General features: G+C 41.9%; 1 protein-coding gene across 2 annotated transcripts in view; it reads left to right on the top strand.

Moving 5' to 3' along the window:
• CELF5 (CUGBP Elav-like family member 5) overlaps positions 1-15077 on the top strand; it is a 205104-nt gene that overhangs the window by 173041 nt on the left and 16986 nt on the right. For both annotated transcript variants that reach the window (XM_073660445.1, XM_073660446.1), the window contains exons 6-10: positions 7113-7259; positions 10878-11022; positions 11404-11550; positions 11654-11719; positions 12975-13052. In XM_073660445.1, coding sequence (XP_073516546.1) covers positions 7113-7259; positions 10878-11022; positions 11404-11550; positions 11654-11719; positions 12975-13052 — 583 coding nt within the window. The remainder of the gene's footprint in view (positions 1-7112; positions 7260-10877; positions 11023-11403; positions 11551-11653; positions 11720-12974; positions 13053-15077) is intronic.

Here is a 15077-nt window from a genome sequence, read left to right as displayed (position 1 = left end):
GTCCTAGCTCAGGCACCATACATGTTTGTGTGCAGGTCCGACCACTTCACTGGTGTATCAGTCATCTTTGCTATGTTATGCTTTTGTATAAGAATTATGGACAGGACTGTCCATACAGCCATAGCAGGTTACACAGAGAGCGACTTTGCTCATCTTGATTCCAATCACTCAAGCCTATGGTTGCAATAGTCAGGTGCCTGTCTCTGCGAAAAGAGGGAGCACAGAAAAAAGGCAGGGACCTGGGTAGCAGCATAGGAGAGGCAGAAGGCATAGAAGTTCACTAATACATTTTCCTCAAGGAGAATCTTTCACCAGGTTTTTACCACCTACTCTGAGAGCAGCATAGTGTACAGAGACCCTGATTCCAGTGATGTATCACTTACTGGGCTGCTTAGTGTAGTTCTGATATAATCCCCGTTTTATCAGCAGGAGATTATCACTCGAGGACTAGTAAACCTGCTGCCAGGTAGTCAAGAGCTCTGTATGACCCTGCACCCACCACTGATTGTCAACTTTTTATGTACGCGGTACACTGGCACAAAGCTGCCAATCAGTGGGACTTTTACAGAGCTCAGTATTCAGAGAACTGCTAGATCTGCAAAAGATAGGACAGTGATTGTATCAGAAAGACAGCAAGCGGACTTGTAAGTGACACCGTTGGAATCAGGGTCTCTGCCCTATATTATGCTGCTCTTATATGAGGTAGCAATAGCCTGGTGACAGATTCCCTTTAACCAACTCCTTTTGAAAATAAAACAAGTTGATCGCTTCCCTCTCCCCCTATGATCAGCAGTTGTCAGGGAAAGTCTTCTCTAGACGTAGTAGAACATGGTGACTATAAGCAGCTTTCTGGTCTGGAGCATTTTGGGTATCCCAAGCATGTGAGTCCTCTATATGACATCCATATGCCTCAATAGAGTATTTAGACATGGGCTGTTATCCTGAAACAACTAGCCTATTAGATTGGCATATTATACTGCCCTGTCTATGTAAGTTATACATACCTAGAAGCCAGGATAATCAGCAATCGGGATAAATCAGCATTATCCTCCGTTAATGGGGTAAAGCAATAACTGCTGTACTTTCCATAAGTTATTTTCAGACCAGAAAGACATGTTAGCCTCATTGGAAAAGTACAGTACTGTATATCATCTCCTATTCCTTTGCTTCTGTGGAGAACCATGATGCGCGGGCCATCAATAACATTTTCCCTTGAGTCTTTGAGGTGTCTGGACACATAGTAATTGTAACTACTGACTTAAGGCATGTTACATTTTATGGTTCTGGCACAGACTTCAATGTCTGCGCACAATGCTTATTGATGTCTCTCTTGAGATGTTGGCTCCAGCAAGTCCAGTCCCCCCACATTGCTGGAAAAGGAAAAACAGTGGCGCATCTGAGGACTTTAATATATAATATATATAGAACTTATTTGATTATTTATTTTTTGCATTCTTATTTTTTCTTTTGTATTATTAGAATTTTTTTTAAGAGACTTTGCTGATATGAGTTGGTGATCCGCAAGCCAAATATAACTATAGGAATCTACATCTATATGCTTATACATTATGATGTATTGGGAACTTCGCTATGCAGCTCCATAAAACTGTGAACTAGGTACCTTAAAGGGGTTGTCTTGGAATACAAAAGATATAAAAAATAGCTATAGGAAATGTCATTATAAATAATTTCCTAAATACATTTAATTAGCAAATCACAATCGCTTTGTCTAGGAAGGTTTTCACTATAGAATTAAAATGGCCTCTGTTTTGTAATAGTGACAGAAATCTGTCCTAGAATGTTAAGAAGACAGTTTGGCAGCATGGTGGCTCAGTGGTTAGCACTGTTGATTTCCACCACTGCGTTTCTGGGTTCAAATCCCACCAAGGACAACATCTGCAAAGAGTCTGTATGTTTTCTTAATGTTTGCATGGATTTCCTCCCACACTTCAAAGACATACTGATAGGGAATTTAGATTGTGAGCCCCAATTGGGATAGTGATGATGATGTCTGTAAGGCTATGCAAAATATAATAATAATCATCTTCTAATATCGGAGATACAAGCGGTACTAAGGTAAGATCAGAAAGACAGGGTGGACAGCAGTGAGAGAAACATTTTCTTCTAATATCGGAGATACAAGCGGTACTAAGGTAAGATCAGAAAGGCAAGGTAGACAGCAGTGAGAGCAACATCTTCTGATATTGAAAATACAAGCGGTGCTAAGGTAACATCAGAAAGACAGGGTGGACAGCAGTGAGAGCAACATCTTCTTCTAGTATTGGAAATACAAGCAGTGCTAAGGTAAGTTCAGAAAGACAGGGTGGACAGCAGTAAAAACAACATCTTCTAATATTGAAAATACAAGCGGTACTAATGTAAGATCAGAGAGAGAGGGGGAACAGCAGTGTGAGTAGCAGGGTTGCCAACTTTTTTTTTTTGGACAGCTCCTCAAAAAATCATGAACAATCAACATGTTTTATGGTCACATTTGAAAACTATAGTAAGTCCTTAATACACTGCTCAAAAAAATAAAGGGAACACTCAAATAACACATCCTAGATCTGAATGAATGAAATATTCTCATTGAATACTTTGTTCTGTACAAGGTTGAATGTGCTGACAACAAAATCACACAAAAATCATCAATAGAAATCAAATTTATTAACCAATGGAGGCCTGGATTTGGAGTCACCCCCAAAATTAAAGTGGAAAAACACACTACAGGCTGATCCAACTTTGATGTAATGTCCTTAAAACAAGTCAAAATGAGGCTCAGTATTGTGTGTGGCCTCCATGTGCCTGTTTGACCTCCCTGCAACGCCTGGGCATGCTCCTGATGAGGTTGCGGATGGTCTCCTGTGGGATCTCCTCCCAGACCTGGACTAAAGCATCCGCAAACTCCTGGACAGTATGTGGTGCAACGTGACATTGGTGGATGGAGCGAGAGATGATGTCCCAGATGTGCTCAATCGGATTCAGATCTGGGGAACGGGCGGGTCAGTCCATAGCTTCAATGCCTTCATCTTGCAGGAACTGCTGACACACTCCAGCCACATGAAGTCTGGCATTGTCCTGCATTAGGAGGAACCCAGGGCCAACCGCACCAGCATATGGTCTGAGGGGTCTGAGGATCTCATCTTAGTACCTAATGGCAGTCAGGCTACCTATGGAGGGCTGTGCGGCCCTCCAAAGAAATGCCACCCCACACCATTACTGACCCACTGCCAAACCGGTCATGCTTAAGGATGTTGCAGGCAGCAGATCGCTCTCCACGGCGTCTCCAGACGCTGTCATGTCTGTCACATGTGCTCAGTGTGAACCTGCTCTCATCTGTGAAGAGCACAGGGCGCCTGTGGCGACTTTGCCAATCCTGGTGTTCTGTGGCACATGCCAAGCGTCCTGCACGGTGTTAGGCTGTGAGCACAACCCCCATCTGTGGACGTCGGGCCCTCATACCACCCTCATGGAGTCGGTTTCTAACCGTTTGTGCAGACACAGGCACATTTGTGGCCTGCTGGAGGTCATTTTGCAGGGCTCTGGCAGTACTCCTCCTGTTCCTCCTTGCACAAAGGCGGAGGTAGCGGTCCTGCTGCTGGGTTGTTGCTCTCCTACGGCCCCCTCCACATCTCTTGGTGTACTGGCCTGTTTCCTGGTAGCGCCTCCAGCCTCTGGACACTACGCTGACAGACACAGCAAACCTTCTTGCCACAGCTCGCATTGATGTGCCATCCTGGATGAGCTGCACTACCTGAGCAACTTCTGTGGGTTGTAGAGTCTGTCTCATGCTACCACGAGTGTGAAAGCACAACCAACATTCAAAAGTGACCAAAACATCAGCCAGAAAGCATTGGTACTGAGATGTGGTCTGTGGTCCCCACCTGCAGAACCACTCCTTTATTGAGGGTGTCTTGATAATTGCCAATAATTTCCATCTATTGTCTATTCCATTTGCACAACAGCATGTGAAATTGATTGTCAATCAGTGTTGCTTCCTAAGTGGACAGTTTGATTTCACAGAAGTTTGATTCACTTGGAGTTATATTCTGTTGTTTAAGTGTTCCCTTTATTTTTTTGAGCAGTGTATTTTAAGTGACATATTTCTCCAGCCCATAATTCTGATATGAAGACATTATCTGCAGTCACTGTGAACCATAAAAAGGATGATAATTACAATCATAATAATTATGCAAGTTTCTCCAGCTTAAAAAAAATCACAAATGCATAACTTTTTTTCGCGGACAGAAAAAAAATGCCCCATTTTTACGGACTGTCCAGGAATTTTTGGGTGACTTGCAACCCTGGGTGGGTCGCATCTTCTTACGCTAGCATTCCTGGAATCTATAGTATACATTCAGTAAGAAAGGGTAGACAGTAGTGTGTACAATCTCCAGTATTAGATCATGTAGACAGGGTGGCAGCAGTGTGATACTGATCGAATACTGACCAAATACTGATAGTGGGGCCGTGGAGTTAGATCATAAAGACATAGTGGACAGCAGTGTGAGCAGCTTCTTCTTACCTGAGCACTCCTGGTATCTCCAGTATTAAATCATATAGACAGGGTGGACAGCACTGTGAGTAGCTTCTTCTTACCTCAGCACTCCTTGTAGCTCCAGTATTAGATCATATAGACAGGGTGAACAGCAGTGTGAGCAGTCTCTTATTTCAGCACTCGTGGTATCTCCAGTATTAGATCATATAGACACGATGGACAGCAGCGTGAGCAGTCTCTTATTTCAGTACTCCTGGTATCTCCAATATTAGATCATATAGACAGGGTGGACAGCAGTGTGAGCAGCCTCTTATTTTAGCACTCCTGGTGTTTCCATTATTAGATGATATGGACAGGGTAGACAGCAGTGTGAGCAGCCTCTTATTTCAGCACTCCTGGTATCTCCATTATTAGATCATATAGACAGGATGGACAGCTGTGTGAGCAGTCTCTTATTCCAGCACTCCTGGTATCTCCAATATTAGATCATATAGACAGGGTGGACAGCAGTATGAGCAGTCCCTTATTTCAGCACTCCTGGTATCTCCATTATTAGATCATATAGACAGGGTAGACAGCAGTGTGAGCAGCCTCTTATTTCAGCACTCCTGGTATCTCCAGTATTAGATAATATAGACAGGGTAGACAGCAGTGTGAGCAGCCTCCTATTTCAGCACTCCTGGTACCTCCATTATTAGATCATATAGACAGGATGGACAGCAGTGTGAGCAGTCTCTTATTCCAGCACTCCTGGTATCTCCAATATTAGATCATATAGACAGGGTGGACAGCAGTGTGAGCAGTCCCTTATTTCAGCACTCCTGGTATCTCCAGTATTAGATCGTATGGACAGGGTAGACAGCAGTGTGAGCAGCCTCCTATTTCAGCACTCCTGATATCTCCAGTATTAGATCAGAAACACAGGGTGGGCAGCAGTGTGAGCAATCTCTTCTTACCTCAGTACCTCTAGTATATCCAGCATTAGATCATATAGACAGGGTGGACAGCAGTGTGAGTGGCCTCTTACCGCAGCATCCTGGTATTTCTAATATTAGGATATTCACAAAGTGCACAATGCACATCTTGCTATACATGAAGGGAGGGTGTGAGTTTTCTACTGCACATGCTCACAGGCATGTCTTAACATTATAGGACCAATTTCTGTAAGAGTAACAAGTTGGCGACCATTTTAATTCTATAGTGATTACCTTCCTAGACAAAAAAGAATGTGATTTGCTAATTAAATGTATCTAGGAACTTACTCAGAATTACATTTCCTTCAGTTATGTATTTGTTTATATTCCTGGAGAACCCCTTTAATTATTGGTGTGTTTTGAATTCCAAATAGTCAGCAGTACAGAGTGAAAATAGAAGCGCTCATTTACTGGTAACCTCATTAAGAAGTGAATTGTAGAAGAATATATAGTACTCTACACCTTCCCTCACCGTTTTGAAGCACTGAATCTTATATGTATGATCCAACCCCCAAAGCTTCTGATCTGTGATGACTGAGTCATGTGAAACCCTCAGGCTTGGTTCACATTAGTGTCATGGCTTCTGTCCTTGAAGCCTTGGCAGATTTGATAGATTCCATTCACTTACAATGGGGTCTGTTGGTTTGTCCTGTTTTTTTTCCCTAAAAATAGCTCTGTGGACTGCACTTTTTTCCATCAAAAATCTGAGAAAATGACAACTTAAACCAGAGAGAAAGGAGACCAGTGCCAGAGCTAAATTTACATATATGTACAGTATATATTCAATTCAAGATGCTAAATTCAACACCTATATTAGCCTGATTTCTTTTTTTCAACATCTGTATTACATTCCTATTAATAGTTGTAATAGTTATAGTTTTGATAATAGTTGTCATATAGGAGATGGCAATATTTAATTTCGTTATGCTGATGTATTTGTTGGTCTGAAGGAATCTGTCACCGGGTTTTTGCTACCCCATATGAGACTAGCATGATGTAAGGGTTGAGACTCTGATTCCAGCAATGTATCACTTACTGGGCTGCTTTCTGCAGTTTTGATAAAGAAAATCTCTGTTTTAGATGTACTAGTTCTCTGATTGGCTGCTCTCTGCCTATGCACAGTGTACACATAGGCAATCAGTGGTGGGGTTATACAGACCTCATGAATATGTAGGACATGGCAGCAGGTTTACTAGTCCTGCTGATGAAACAGTGATTTTATCAAAACTACAGCAAGCAGCCCAGTGAGTGACACATTTCTGGCATCAGGGTCTCTGTCTCTACATTATGCTGCATTTAGAATAGGTGGCAAAGACCTGGTGACGAATTCCCTTTAACTGTACCTGGCCTGACAGCATTGACAGATGATTGGAATGAAAGCTAAAAATCCTATTATATATTTATCTTTTAGATGCAATGAGTAGCCAATTATTGCAATCTGCTAGCTGCTGCAATTGGCTCTGATTATGCAAGCTGATGGCAGGATAACTGGATCTGGTTTAGCCATCTCTACCTGTCTAGATGAACGTGCTGTAACTACCATAATGTAACTACCATAATGTAAAATATGCTTTCTGAGATGATAAAACCTGTATACTTCAATGTGTTAGTTCTTCACAATATTCCACTCTGTACGTTCTCAGGGAGCATCATCCAGCCTTGTGGTCAAATTTGCAGACACAGACAAAGAGCGAACTCTACGTCGAATGCAACAGATGGTTGGACAGTTGGGCATCTTCACTCCATCACTGGCACTTCCCATAAGCCCTTACAGCGCCTACGCGCAAGCGGTAAATCTTTTAGTCCTCCGCTTTTAGGAGCTGTCAGAAAAACCTTATTAAAAGTTTTGTGTGTATATTATATTTATGTATATATATACATGTAAAAATATATACATTATTTGTGTATATATATATAATATATATATGTATATTTATATATATATATATATATATATATATATATATATATATATATATATATATATCGTTTAAATTGCTGGCTTATGTTCAGGAGTCAACTGTAATTAAATACTAGAGCACCAGCTATGCTGCCGCTGGGACTTCTGGGGCCCTCGTATATATTCTAATGCTATGTGAGCCCTGCAGCCAATCAGTGCTGCTATTGAGCTCCTTTGCTCTCAATTCCCTTGGACGAACCTCAGACAAGTGGAAGAAGTAAGAATGCAGCTGATCACTAGCGGCTACTGATTGGCTGCAGGGCTCACCTGACATAACAATGTCAAGGGAGATCTGGTGCCAACATCAATGAAATGGCGCCAGCGCGGGAGGTGAGTATATGCTATTTTTATCTTACAAGAGAGACTGCTTCCTTTAAAAAGGGGTTGTCCAAGCAATGCACCACCATTGCTAAATGGGTGTTTAAAAAAAAATAAAAAAATCGGGTGCAATAGAGACACAATCTGTTTGGCATCACTCTTTAACTGATCTGTTGCAATTATTAAACCAGTAAACTGTATTTGGTCTTCTTGTAAAATGACATATGGATGTTAAAAAAATCGTTGCGGACCTGAAGCATATTTTTTACGCTTCTCCCTGGCGGGAAAATCGCATGCGGATATTACATGCGGTTTTCCCGCCAGGTAGAAGCGTTTGTGAGGCGTCTTTGCATGCATTTCCGCATGCGGGTTATCAAGCACTTCTCCAAGCATCACTTGGAAAAGTGCTTGACAACTTGTTCAGAATGGTAAAAAATAAAAAAATAAACTTTATACTCACCTTCTGATGCATTCTCTGCCCCGTCCGGAGTCTTGAGCTGCTCACGCTGTTGTGTGCAGGACCTGCGGTGACGTCATTGAGTCATGTGGTGGGTCACATGACTCAATGACGTGGCAGGTCCTTCAGACAACAGCGCGACGGAGGGAAGACATCAGAAGATAAGTATAAACTTTATTTTATTCTTTTTTTTACAGCCAAAGGCTGTGTGCCCACGTAGCGTTTTTCAAGCGTATATGCTGCGGAATTTCCGCAGCGTAAACGCTTGAAAAACGCATGTATATCCGCACCCCATGGTCCCCAATGGCATTCCGCAATGTCAATGCCCATGCTGCGGATTTTTCCGCAGCGTATATGTTGCGGTCAAAAATCCGCAGCATGTTCATTAATTTTGCGGAAGCGCTGCGGAATCAATGTGCGGATGGTACCCAAGTCTGGATGAGAGGAGACTCTCCTCCAGACCTGGGTACCAAAGAACCTGTAAAAAAAAGAAAAAATAAAGTTTATACTTATCTTCTGATGTTTTCCCTCCGTCGCGCTGTTGTCTGAAGGACCTGCCACGTCATTGAGTCATGTGACCCACCACATGACTCAATGACGTCACCGCAGGTCCTGCACACAACAGCGTGAGCAGCTCAAGACTCCGGACGGGGCAGAGAATGCATCAGAAGGTGAGTATAAAGTTTATTTTTTTATTTTTTACCATTCTGAACAAGTTGTCAAGCACTTTTCCAAGTGATGCTTGGAGAAGTGCTTGATAACCCGCATGCGGAAATGCATGCAAAGACGCCTCACAAACGCTTCTACCTGGCGGGAAAACCGCATGTAATATCCGCATGCGATTTTCCCGCCAGGGAGAAGCGTAAAAAATATGCTTCAGGTCCGCAACGTGGGCACATAGCCTTAGGCCACGTTCACACATTCAGTATTGGGTCAGTATTTTACATCAGTATGTGTAAGCCAAAACCAGGAGTGGAACAATCAGAGGAGACGTATAATAGAAACACCTCACCACTTCTGGATTTATCACCCACTGAACGTGTGAACGTGGCCTTATTGATGCAAGTGGCATACAAATGAAAAATTGTCTGTTTCTTTCCTGGATTACAGAAATGAACAATTTTACATACAGTCTTCTGAACGCAGTGGTAGAAGTGGATTTTGTGTATAGGTAGAAATAAAGAGAAAATACTGTTCTTACGTTTTTTTGTGAGCCCTAAAGAGAGAAGAAAATAGAGGACAAATGAATTGAGATATACAGTATTAGGGCTCGCTGACACTTACAAGTAGCATCTGATGATTCTCTCATGTGATATGCTAATGAGTAATGACCCTCAGCTCAAACTCTGCTGCGATCGTGATCCGAGTGTCATTTTACTGGGATCCGATTCTCTCACATGCAAGAATCGGATCACAGGTGCGGAGAAAATGGGGAACTTAATTTCTCCATTGTGCTATTCGGCATATATTGGACTGCACTTGGATGACATCTGAGTGCAGTCTGATGTTTTGCACTCACCCATAGACTTGTATGGGTGCGCACCATCCGACATACGCTGCCAATCGCATCATGCAGTGATTTTTTTCTCATGCCAATTCCGTGTGAGCAAAAAACGCTAGTCGGCACTGCTCCATAGAATAACACTATGCCGAGTGCTCTCCGATGAAACATCAGGTAGCGCTCGTCTGAGTTGTATGCTAGCCAGCCAGTGTGAGCGAACCCTTATTGATATACACTGAGAATATATAGTAATGGCTCTCCGCAATGTGCTTAAATAAAGGCTTAAAAGCAGAAGTGATTTAGTCAAAAAGTATATTCTCACTGACGACAAAGTGTAATATTTTACTTTATAGTATCCATATACAGAGCTGACCCGGAGATGGGGTGCTGGTAAATATTGCACTCCTGAGCGATGGGGCTCGTAATAACATGAAATGAAGTATGGATTAGAGATTAATGGGGCAGTGAAAAAATGAAGCCGAGAAATATTGGGATGCACTGAAGGCTAGCTAGACCTGGAAGGGAAGAGGGCTTGGATTGGGAGGCAATGCAGCTGAGGGCTGGACAGACACACGTAATACGTCACAGCTAGAAAAGAGAAATCCATTCTCGTCACTGGCTCCCCAGGGCAGATAAAGAAGAACCAACAGAGAAGGAGTTAATAGCGCTGTGCGATTGTGAGCAGCGACTGCCCCCTTGTGTTGAATAGTGGCATGAAACAATGTGTAACATGCCAATGTAATGTATTTATTTATTTTACTCACTTATATAGCGTCATTAATTCCACAGCGCCTTACAAACATTATCATCACTGTCCCCATTGGGGCTCACAATCTACATTCCCTATCAGAATGGAGTGTGGGAGGAAACCCACACAAACACGGGGAGACCATACACACTCCTTGCAGATGTTGTGTGTGTAGCTGTGTTATACTGTATGGCCAGGCACTGTGGGACACAGACAGGTCGTTACAACATTTTCCTTATTGCGCTTTAATGTTATCTTGTATTACACGGTCACATTTAGCAGAAGTGGGGCTAGGAAAGCTGCTGATCCTGAGCCCGGGCCATGTTGTCAGCTCGGGCCCGTAGATGGGTAATAGTAGGATGATTTCTTCTTGTTTTGCTTTGGGTTATTTGGTAAATTGGTGCTTTACATTTTTTCCTACCAGCTGATGCAACAACAGACAACAGTCCTGTCCACCTCACACGGCAGTTACCTGAGTCCTGGCGTGGCCTTCCCTCCATGTCATATTCAGCAGATTGGCGCTGTAAACCTGAATGGACTGCCCGCCACACCCATAACTCCAGCATCAGGTGAGCCTAGCGTCTGCCGGGAATCATGCCTATACACCAACTATTATGGGGGATTTTTGTCTGCAAATATCACTTTGTAACGACATATATTGCATCGTGGCGGTGGAAAAACCCGATGATGATGCTTATATGTGTATGCCAAGTCCCTTTGTAAAAGGAAGGGTTTCAGTTGCTTAGCAACACTGGAAGCAGCATCTTAATATCAGGAGTTGTGTTGCTTAGTAACATGAAAAAGAGTTAAGTTGCCTAGAGACAGTGGGAGGAGTACATCGCTAAGTGACACTGGCATGTGTTGCTTAGTAACTGTGAACAGCTGTTATTACTTAAAGCGGTGTTTTCTGAATTGTCTTTTCCTGGAAATGATCTGTATTTTCCCCGCAGGACTACATTCTCCACCTGTCATTGGCACTGCAGCCGTACCTGGGCTGGTTGCCCCATTAACCAATGGATTCCCGGGGCTTGTACCATTTCCTAGTAGCCATCCTGCTCTGGACACAATTTACACCAATAGCATTGTGCCATATCCAGGTGAGAGGCGGAGGGCGCTTGGTTTCTCCAGTAGGTTAGTGACACATGGACTTAGTACATGCTCTGATGATTTGTTTCTTTGTCACCTGTATTTGCTGCACAGCCCAAAGTCCTGCATTGACAGTGGAGAGCCTGCACCCTTCCTTTACCGGGGTACAGCAGTATTCAGGTAGTACTTTACTTGCTGACATCATTCCCCAAACACTGTTATCCCCTAACCATTCTAGATCTAGGACATATCCTTATATGTTCCTTTAAGGAAAAAAGTGTAAGGTTTAGGTATAGATTAAACCTTCTCCAAGCATAATATCTGTCCCATGATGGACACAAAAGACACCAGATGGACCCTGTTGACTATACAGGGGGCGCTGTTTTGGTTTGTTAGGGTGGCCGTCATTTTAAGCGTATTGGGTCATTGCATTCAGGTAAAAATGATGGCACTAAGTGTGAACCTAGCTCTGAAATACAATATAATGAGAGATGCTTCTCTATTAACTCAGAGAATAATCCTTCATTTAAGCCAGACAAATATTTAATATAACATATTAATTAACAATAACTAAGCCACGAGTATACAGCTGTATAAGTATGGGTCATACAGGTCGGCAGTACCCTGATCAATACTAAACTAAGTGAATACATTTAGTTAGAAGTACACTCTGTTCTATATGTTAAACCTATGTAATGATAAAACACTTCCGTCTTATTTTTGTCTTAAGGGAACAGGTCACAAATGCCACCATTTTCTTCCTTAACCCCCCCCCAACCATTTTCATTACTATTACCTCTTTAAAAGATATGACAGTTGATCACTTTGTGACCCCAAAGCAATGCTCTGGTAGCGAGAGATCATATTTTGAGGTTCATTGTGGTGTGAAGATCCAGCTCCTCAGCCTCATGCTGTATCCCCTGCTTAGCACCACCCTCCTTTAGTTGATAGGTGTATAGCTCTGGCCAACGACCTGTCAATCAACCATAGGAGGGTGAATCTAGGAAGAGAACACAGTGTGAGACTGAGGAACTGGAGGTGGATCTTCACACCACAATGTTCTTCTAGAAATAATGTATGCAGAACATTAAAATGCAATGTCATGCTGCTGCAGGAGCACTTTGGGGTCATAAAATGATTGACTGGCTTATCTATTAAAGGGATACACAGTCTTATAAATGGTTTGGGGAGGTAGACGTTTCTGACAGGTTCCCTTTAAAGTTAATTTTCACCTCTTGAACAACTTTTTACAAATCGTAAAAGATACAACTGCCCTGAACCACAATGCAGCCATGTGCATGCACCCAGAATGAGGGATTTTTCTGTTTCTTCAGGGAACTACTTTAGATTGTGCCATTCTGGCAATAAATATAGGGTAGCATGCTATCTGTCTTGATATTTTGACCATTCACAATTTTTTTTTCCCCCCAACCAGCAATTTATCCAACAGCCGCTCTTACGCCTGTCACACACAACAATCCACCGCCTCCTCCTATACTTCAACAACGTGAAGGTAAGGATCTGATAGAAAATTCAAGTTCAAGGGCTTTTCCAGAATTAAAATAATCTGTGTATATGGGTGTGAATCTGAAAAATAATAAACCATGCCATCAGGGCCATATGTACACCTCGTACTGCCCTAAACACCAAGTTTGAATGCGCCCCACGAGGGCACATGTACACTTTCCGATTATCATGAGACTTGTAAGGAAGACTTTAGGAAGAGTGAGAAGTGGCACTCACCACTCGCATTCCATAAAAATCCATTTATTCGGTCATCGGATGCAAAACGGAGACACAAATTGGATGAACAACAGCTCAGTTATTTCGCACAAGTATACACTTCTTCCGGCTCCTTAATAACACTCCCTTTTATATAGAAATAGAACCTCCTATTATTATAGTTGTTCTTTTATTAATAACATCAATATTAAACTAGATCACAAAGAAGTAGCATATAAAAAATCACACTAACAAAATATGATTAAAACATATGTCACTAACTTACACTGACTATAGACAAGGGCTTAAATCATTGTAATCGTTTATTCCCACCGCTCCCAGAGCCTCTGTTTTTTTTTAATGAAATATATTTCTTTCCTTAACTGCATTTTGTGACGATCACTCCTTACTACTGGTGCCTTTTCATGATATGATCCCAACAACCGCGTGTGGTCAGGATCACCTCCATGATCCCGTCTCATGTGGTCAATGAGTCTTGCAGAACCATTGCCTGATATCGGTGATCACACATGTTCCCTGAAGGTTTATGTAAGGGTCGAATAGATTTTCCTATGTAAAACCTCTCACCGCCACACAAGATTGCATATGCCAAATATGTGCACTGGCAAATAAAAACATGACTGACACTATGAATGTAAGCACCTAACTTCACATGATCCTTACAGTACATATAATTACAACAGCCAGTGTCTGCATTTAACGTTACCCCTGGGTACTGTTTTACACAGCCAGTCTTCTTCATGTTCCTATGTGAATCTGCCTTTTACTAACACATCTCGCAAACATTTACTCCATCTGAAGGTAACTATACGTTATTTTAGCAGCAATGTTCGTTAACAACGGAACGCTTTCAATCATGTGCCAATTATTTTTTTTAATTGATTTAATGATATTATTTATGTCCTTACAATATAGTACAAACCTTTTTTTTTTTCTTTTTTACGATATTATAGAATTGAATTGCGGTCCTGCTTATACCCTTTTTTTTAATAATTTCAGGGGAGATAACCTAGTTTTTGCAGCCTATTACTCAAATTCACGTGATTGATCTAGAAACGTCCAAATACTACTATTGATAGTCCACAATCTTAGGAATTGTCCATTTGGTAAAGATTGCTCTTGACCTTCCACTTCTGTGTCTTGTTCAGTGGTGGTCGGGTTTCAGCCTCCCTTACCTTGGCCGTGTCTCTGACCACTGAGCACCTTGTACTTCTGGGTCTCCAGGGAGGTTGCAGTTCTGGAATATGACAGCACTGGAGGATAATGGGTTCCTGGTCGCTTCACATTTGATTCTTCCCAAATCTTTGGCAGTAAATGTTCGTCTTTTTTTCTCAACACATTTTTTGCAACCCTGTTGACTATTTGCAGCAAAACACTTGATGGTTCTGTGATCACGCCTCAATATCTTCGCAATTTCAAGAGTGCTGATTCCTCTGGAAGACTTGTAATAATTTTGACTTTTTAGTCAGCTAAATCTCTTTTTTTGGCCATTTTGCCTGAAGAAAACAAGTTGCCTAATAATCCTGCACACCTTGATAAAGGGTGTTGTATCCTTAAGCCTCACCCTCCCTCATTACAAAAATACACATCACCTGATCTGCTTCATACAATAAGCATTCAAGTATATACTGCTAATAGGTGGAAAATCTGCATAAAAATGATGATATGGTCAAAATACTGACTTGCCCAATAATTGTGCACACAGTGTATTTATGTATGCGTTTTATTCATTAGTGATAAATATTTGTCACAAGCGAACTAAACTTATACGTCAATATATACCATATGTACACTC

Source organism: Phyllobates terribilis, unplaced genomic scaffold (genome assembly GCF_046119375.1).
Source record: "Phyllobates terribilis strain yellow unplaced genomic scaffold, ASM4611937v1 Scaffold_1__5_contigs__length_1240528914, whole genome shotgun sequence".
Classification (NCBI taxonomy): Eukaryota; Metazoa; Chordata; class Amphibia; order Anura; family Dendrobatidae; genus Phyllobates; species Phyllobates terribilis.
Note: the sequence above shows the minus strand (reverse complement) of the source record. Positions and strands in the feature narration are given on the sequence as shown.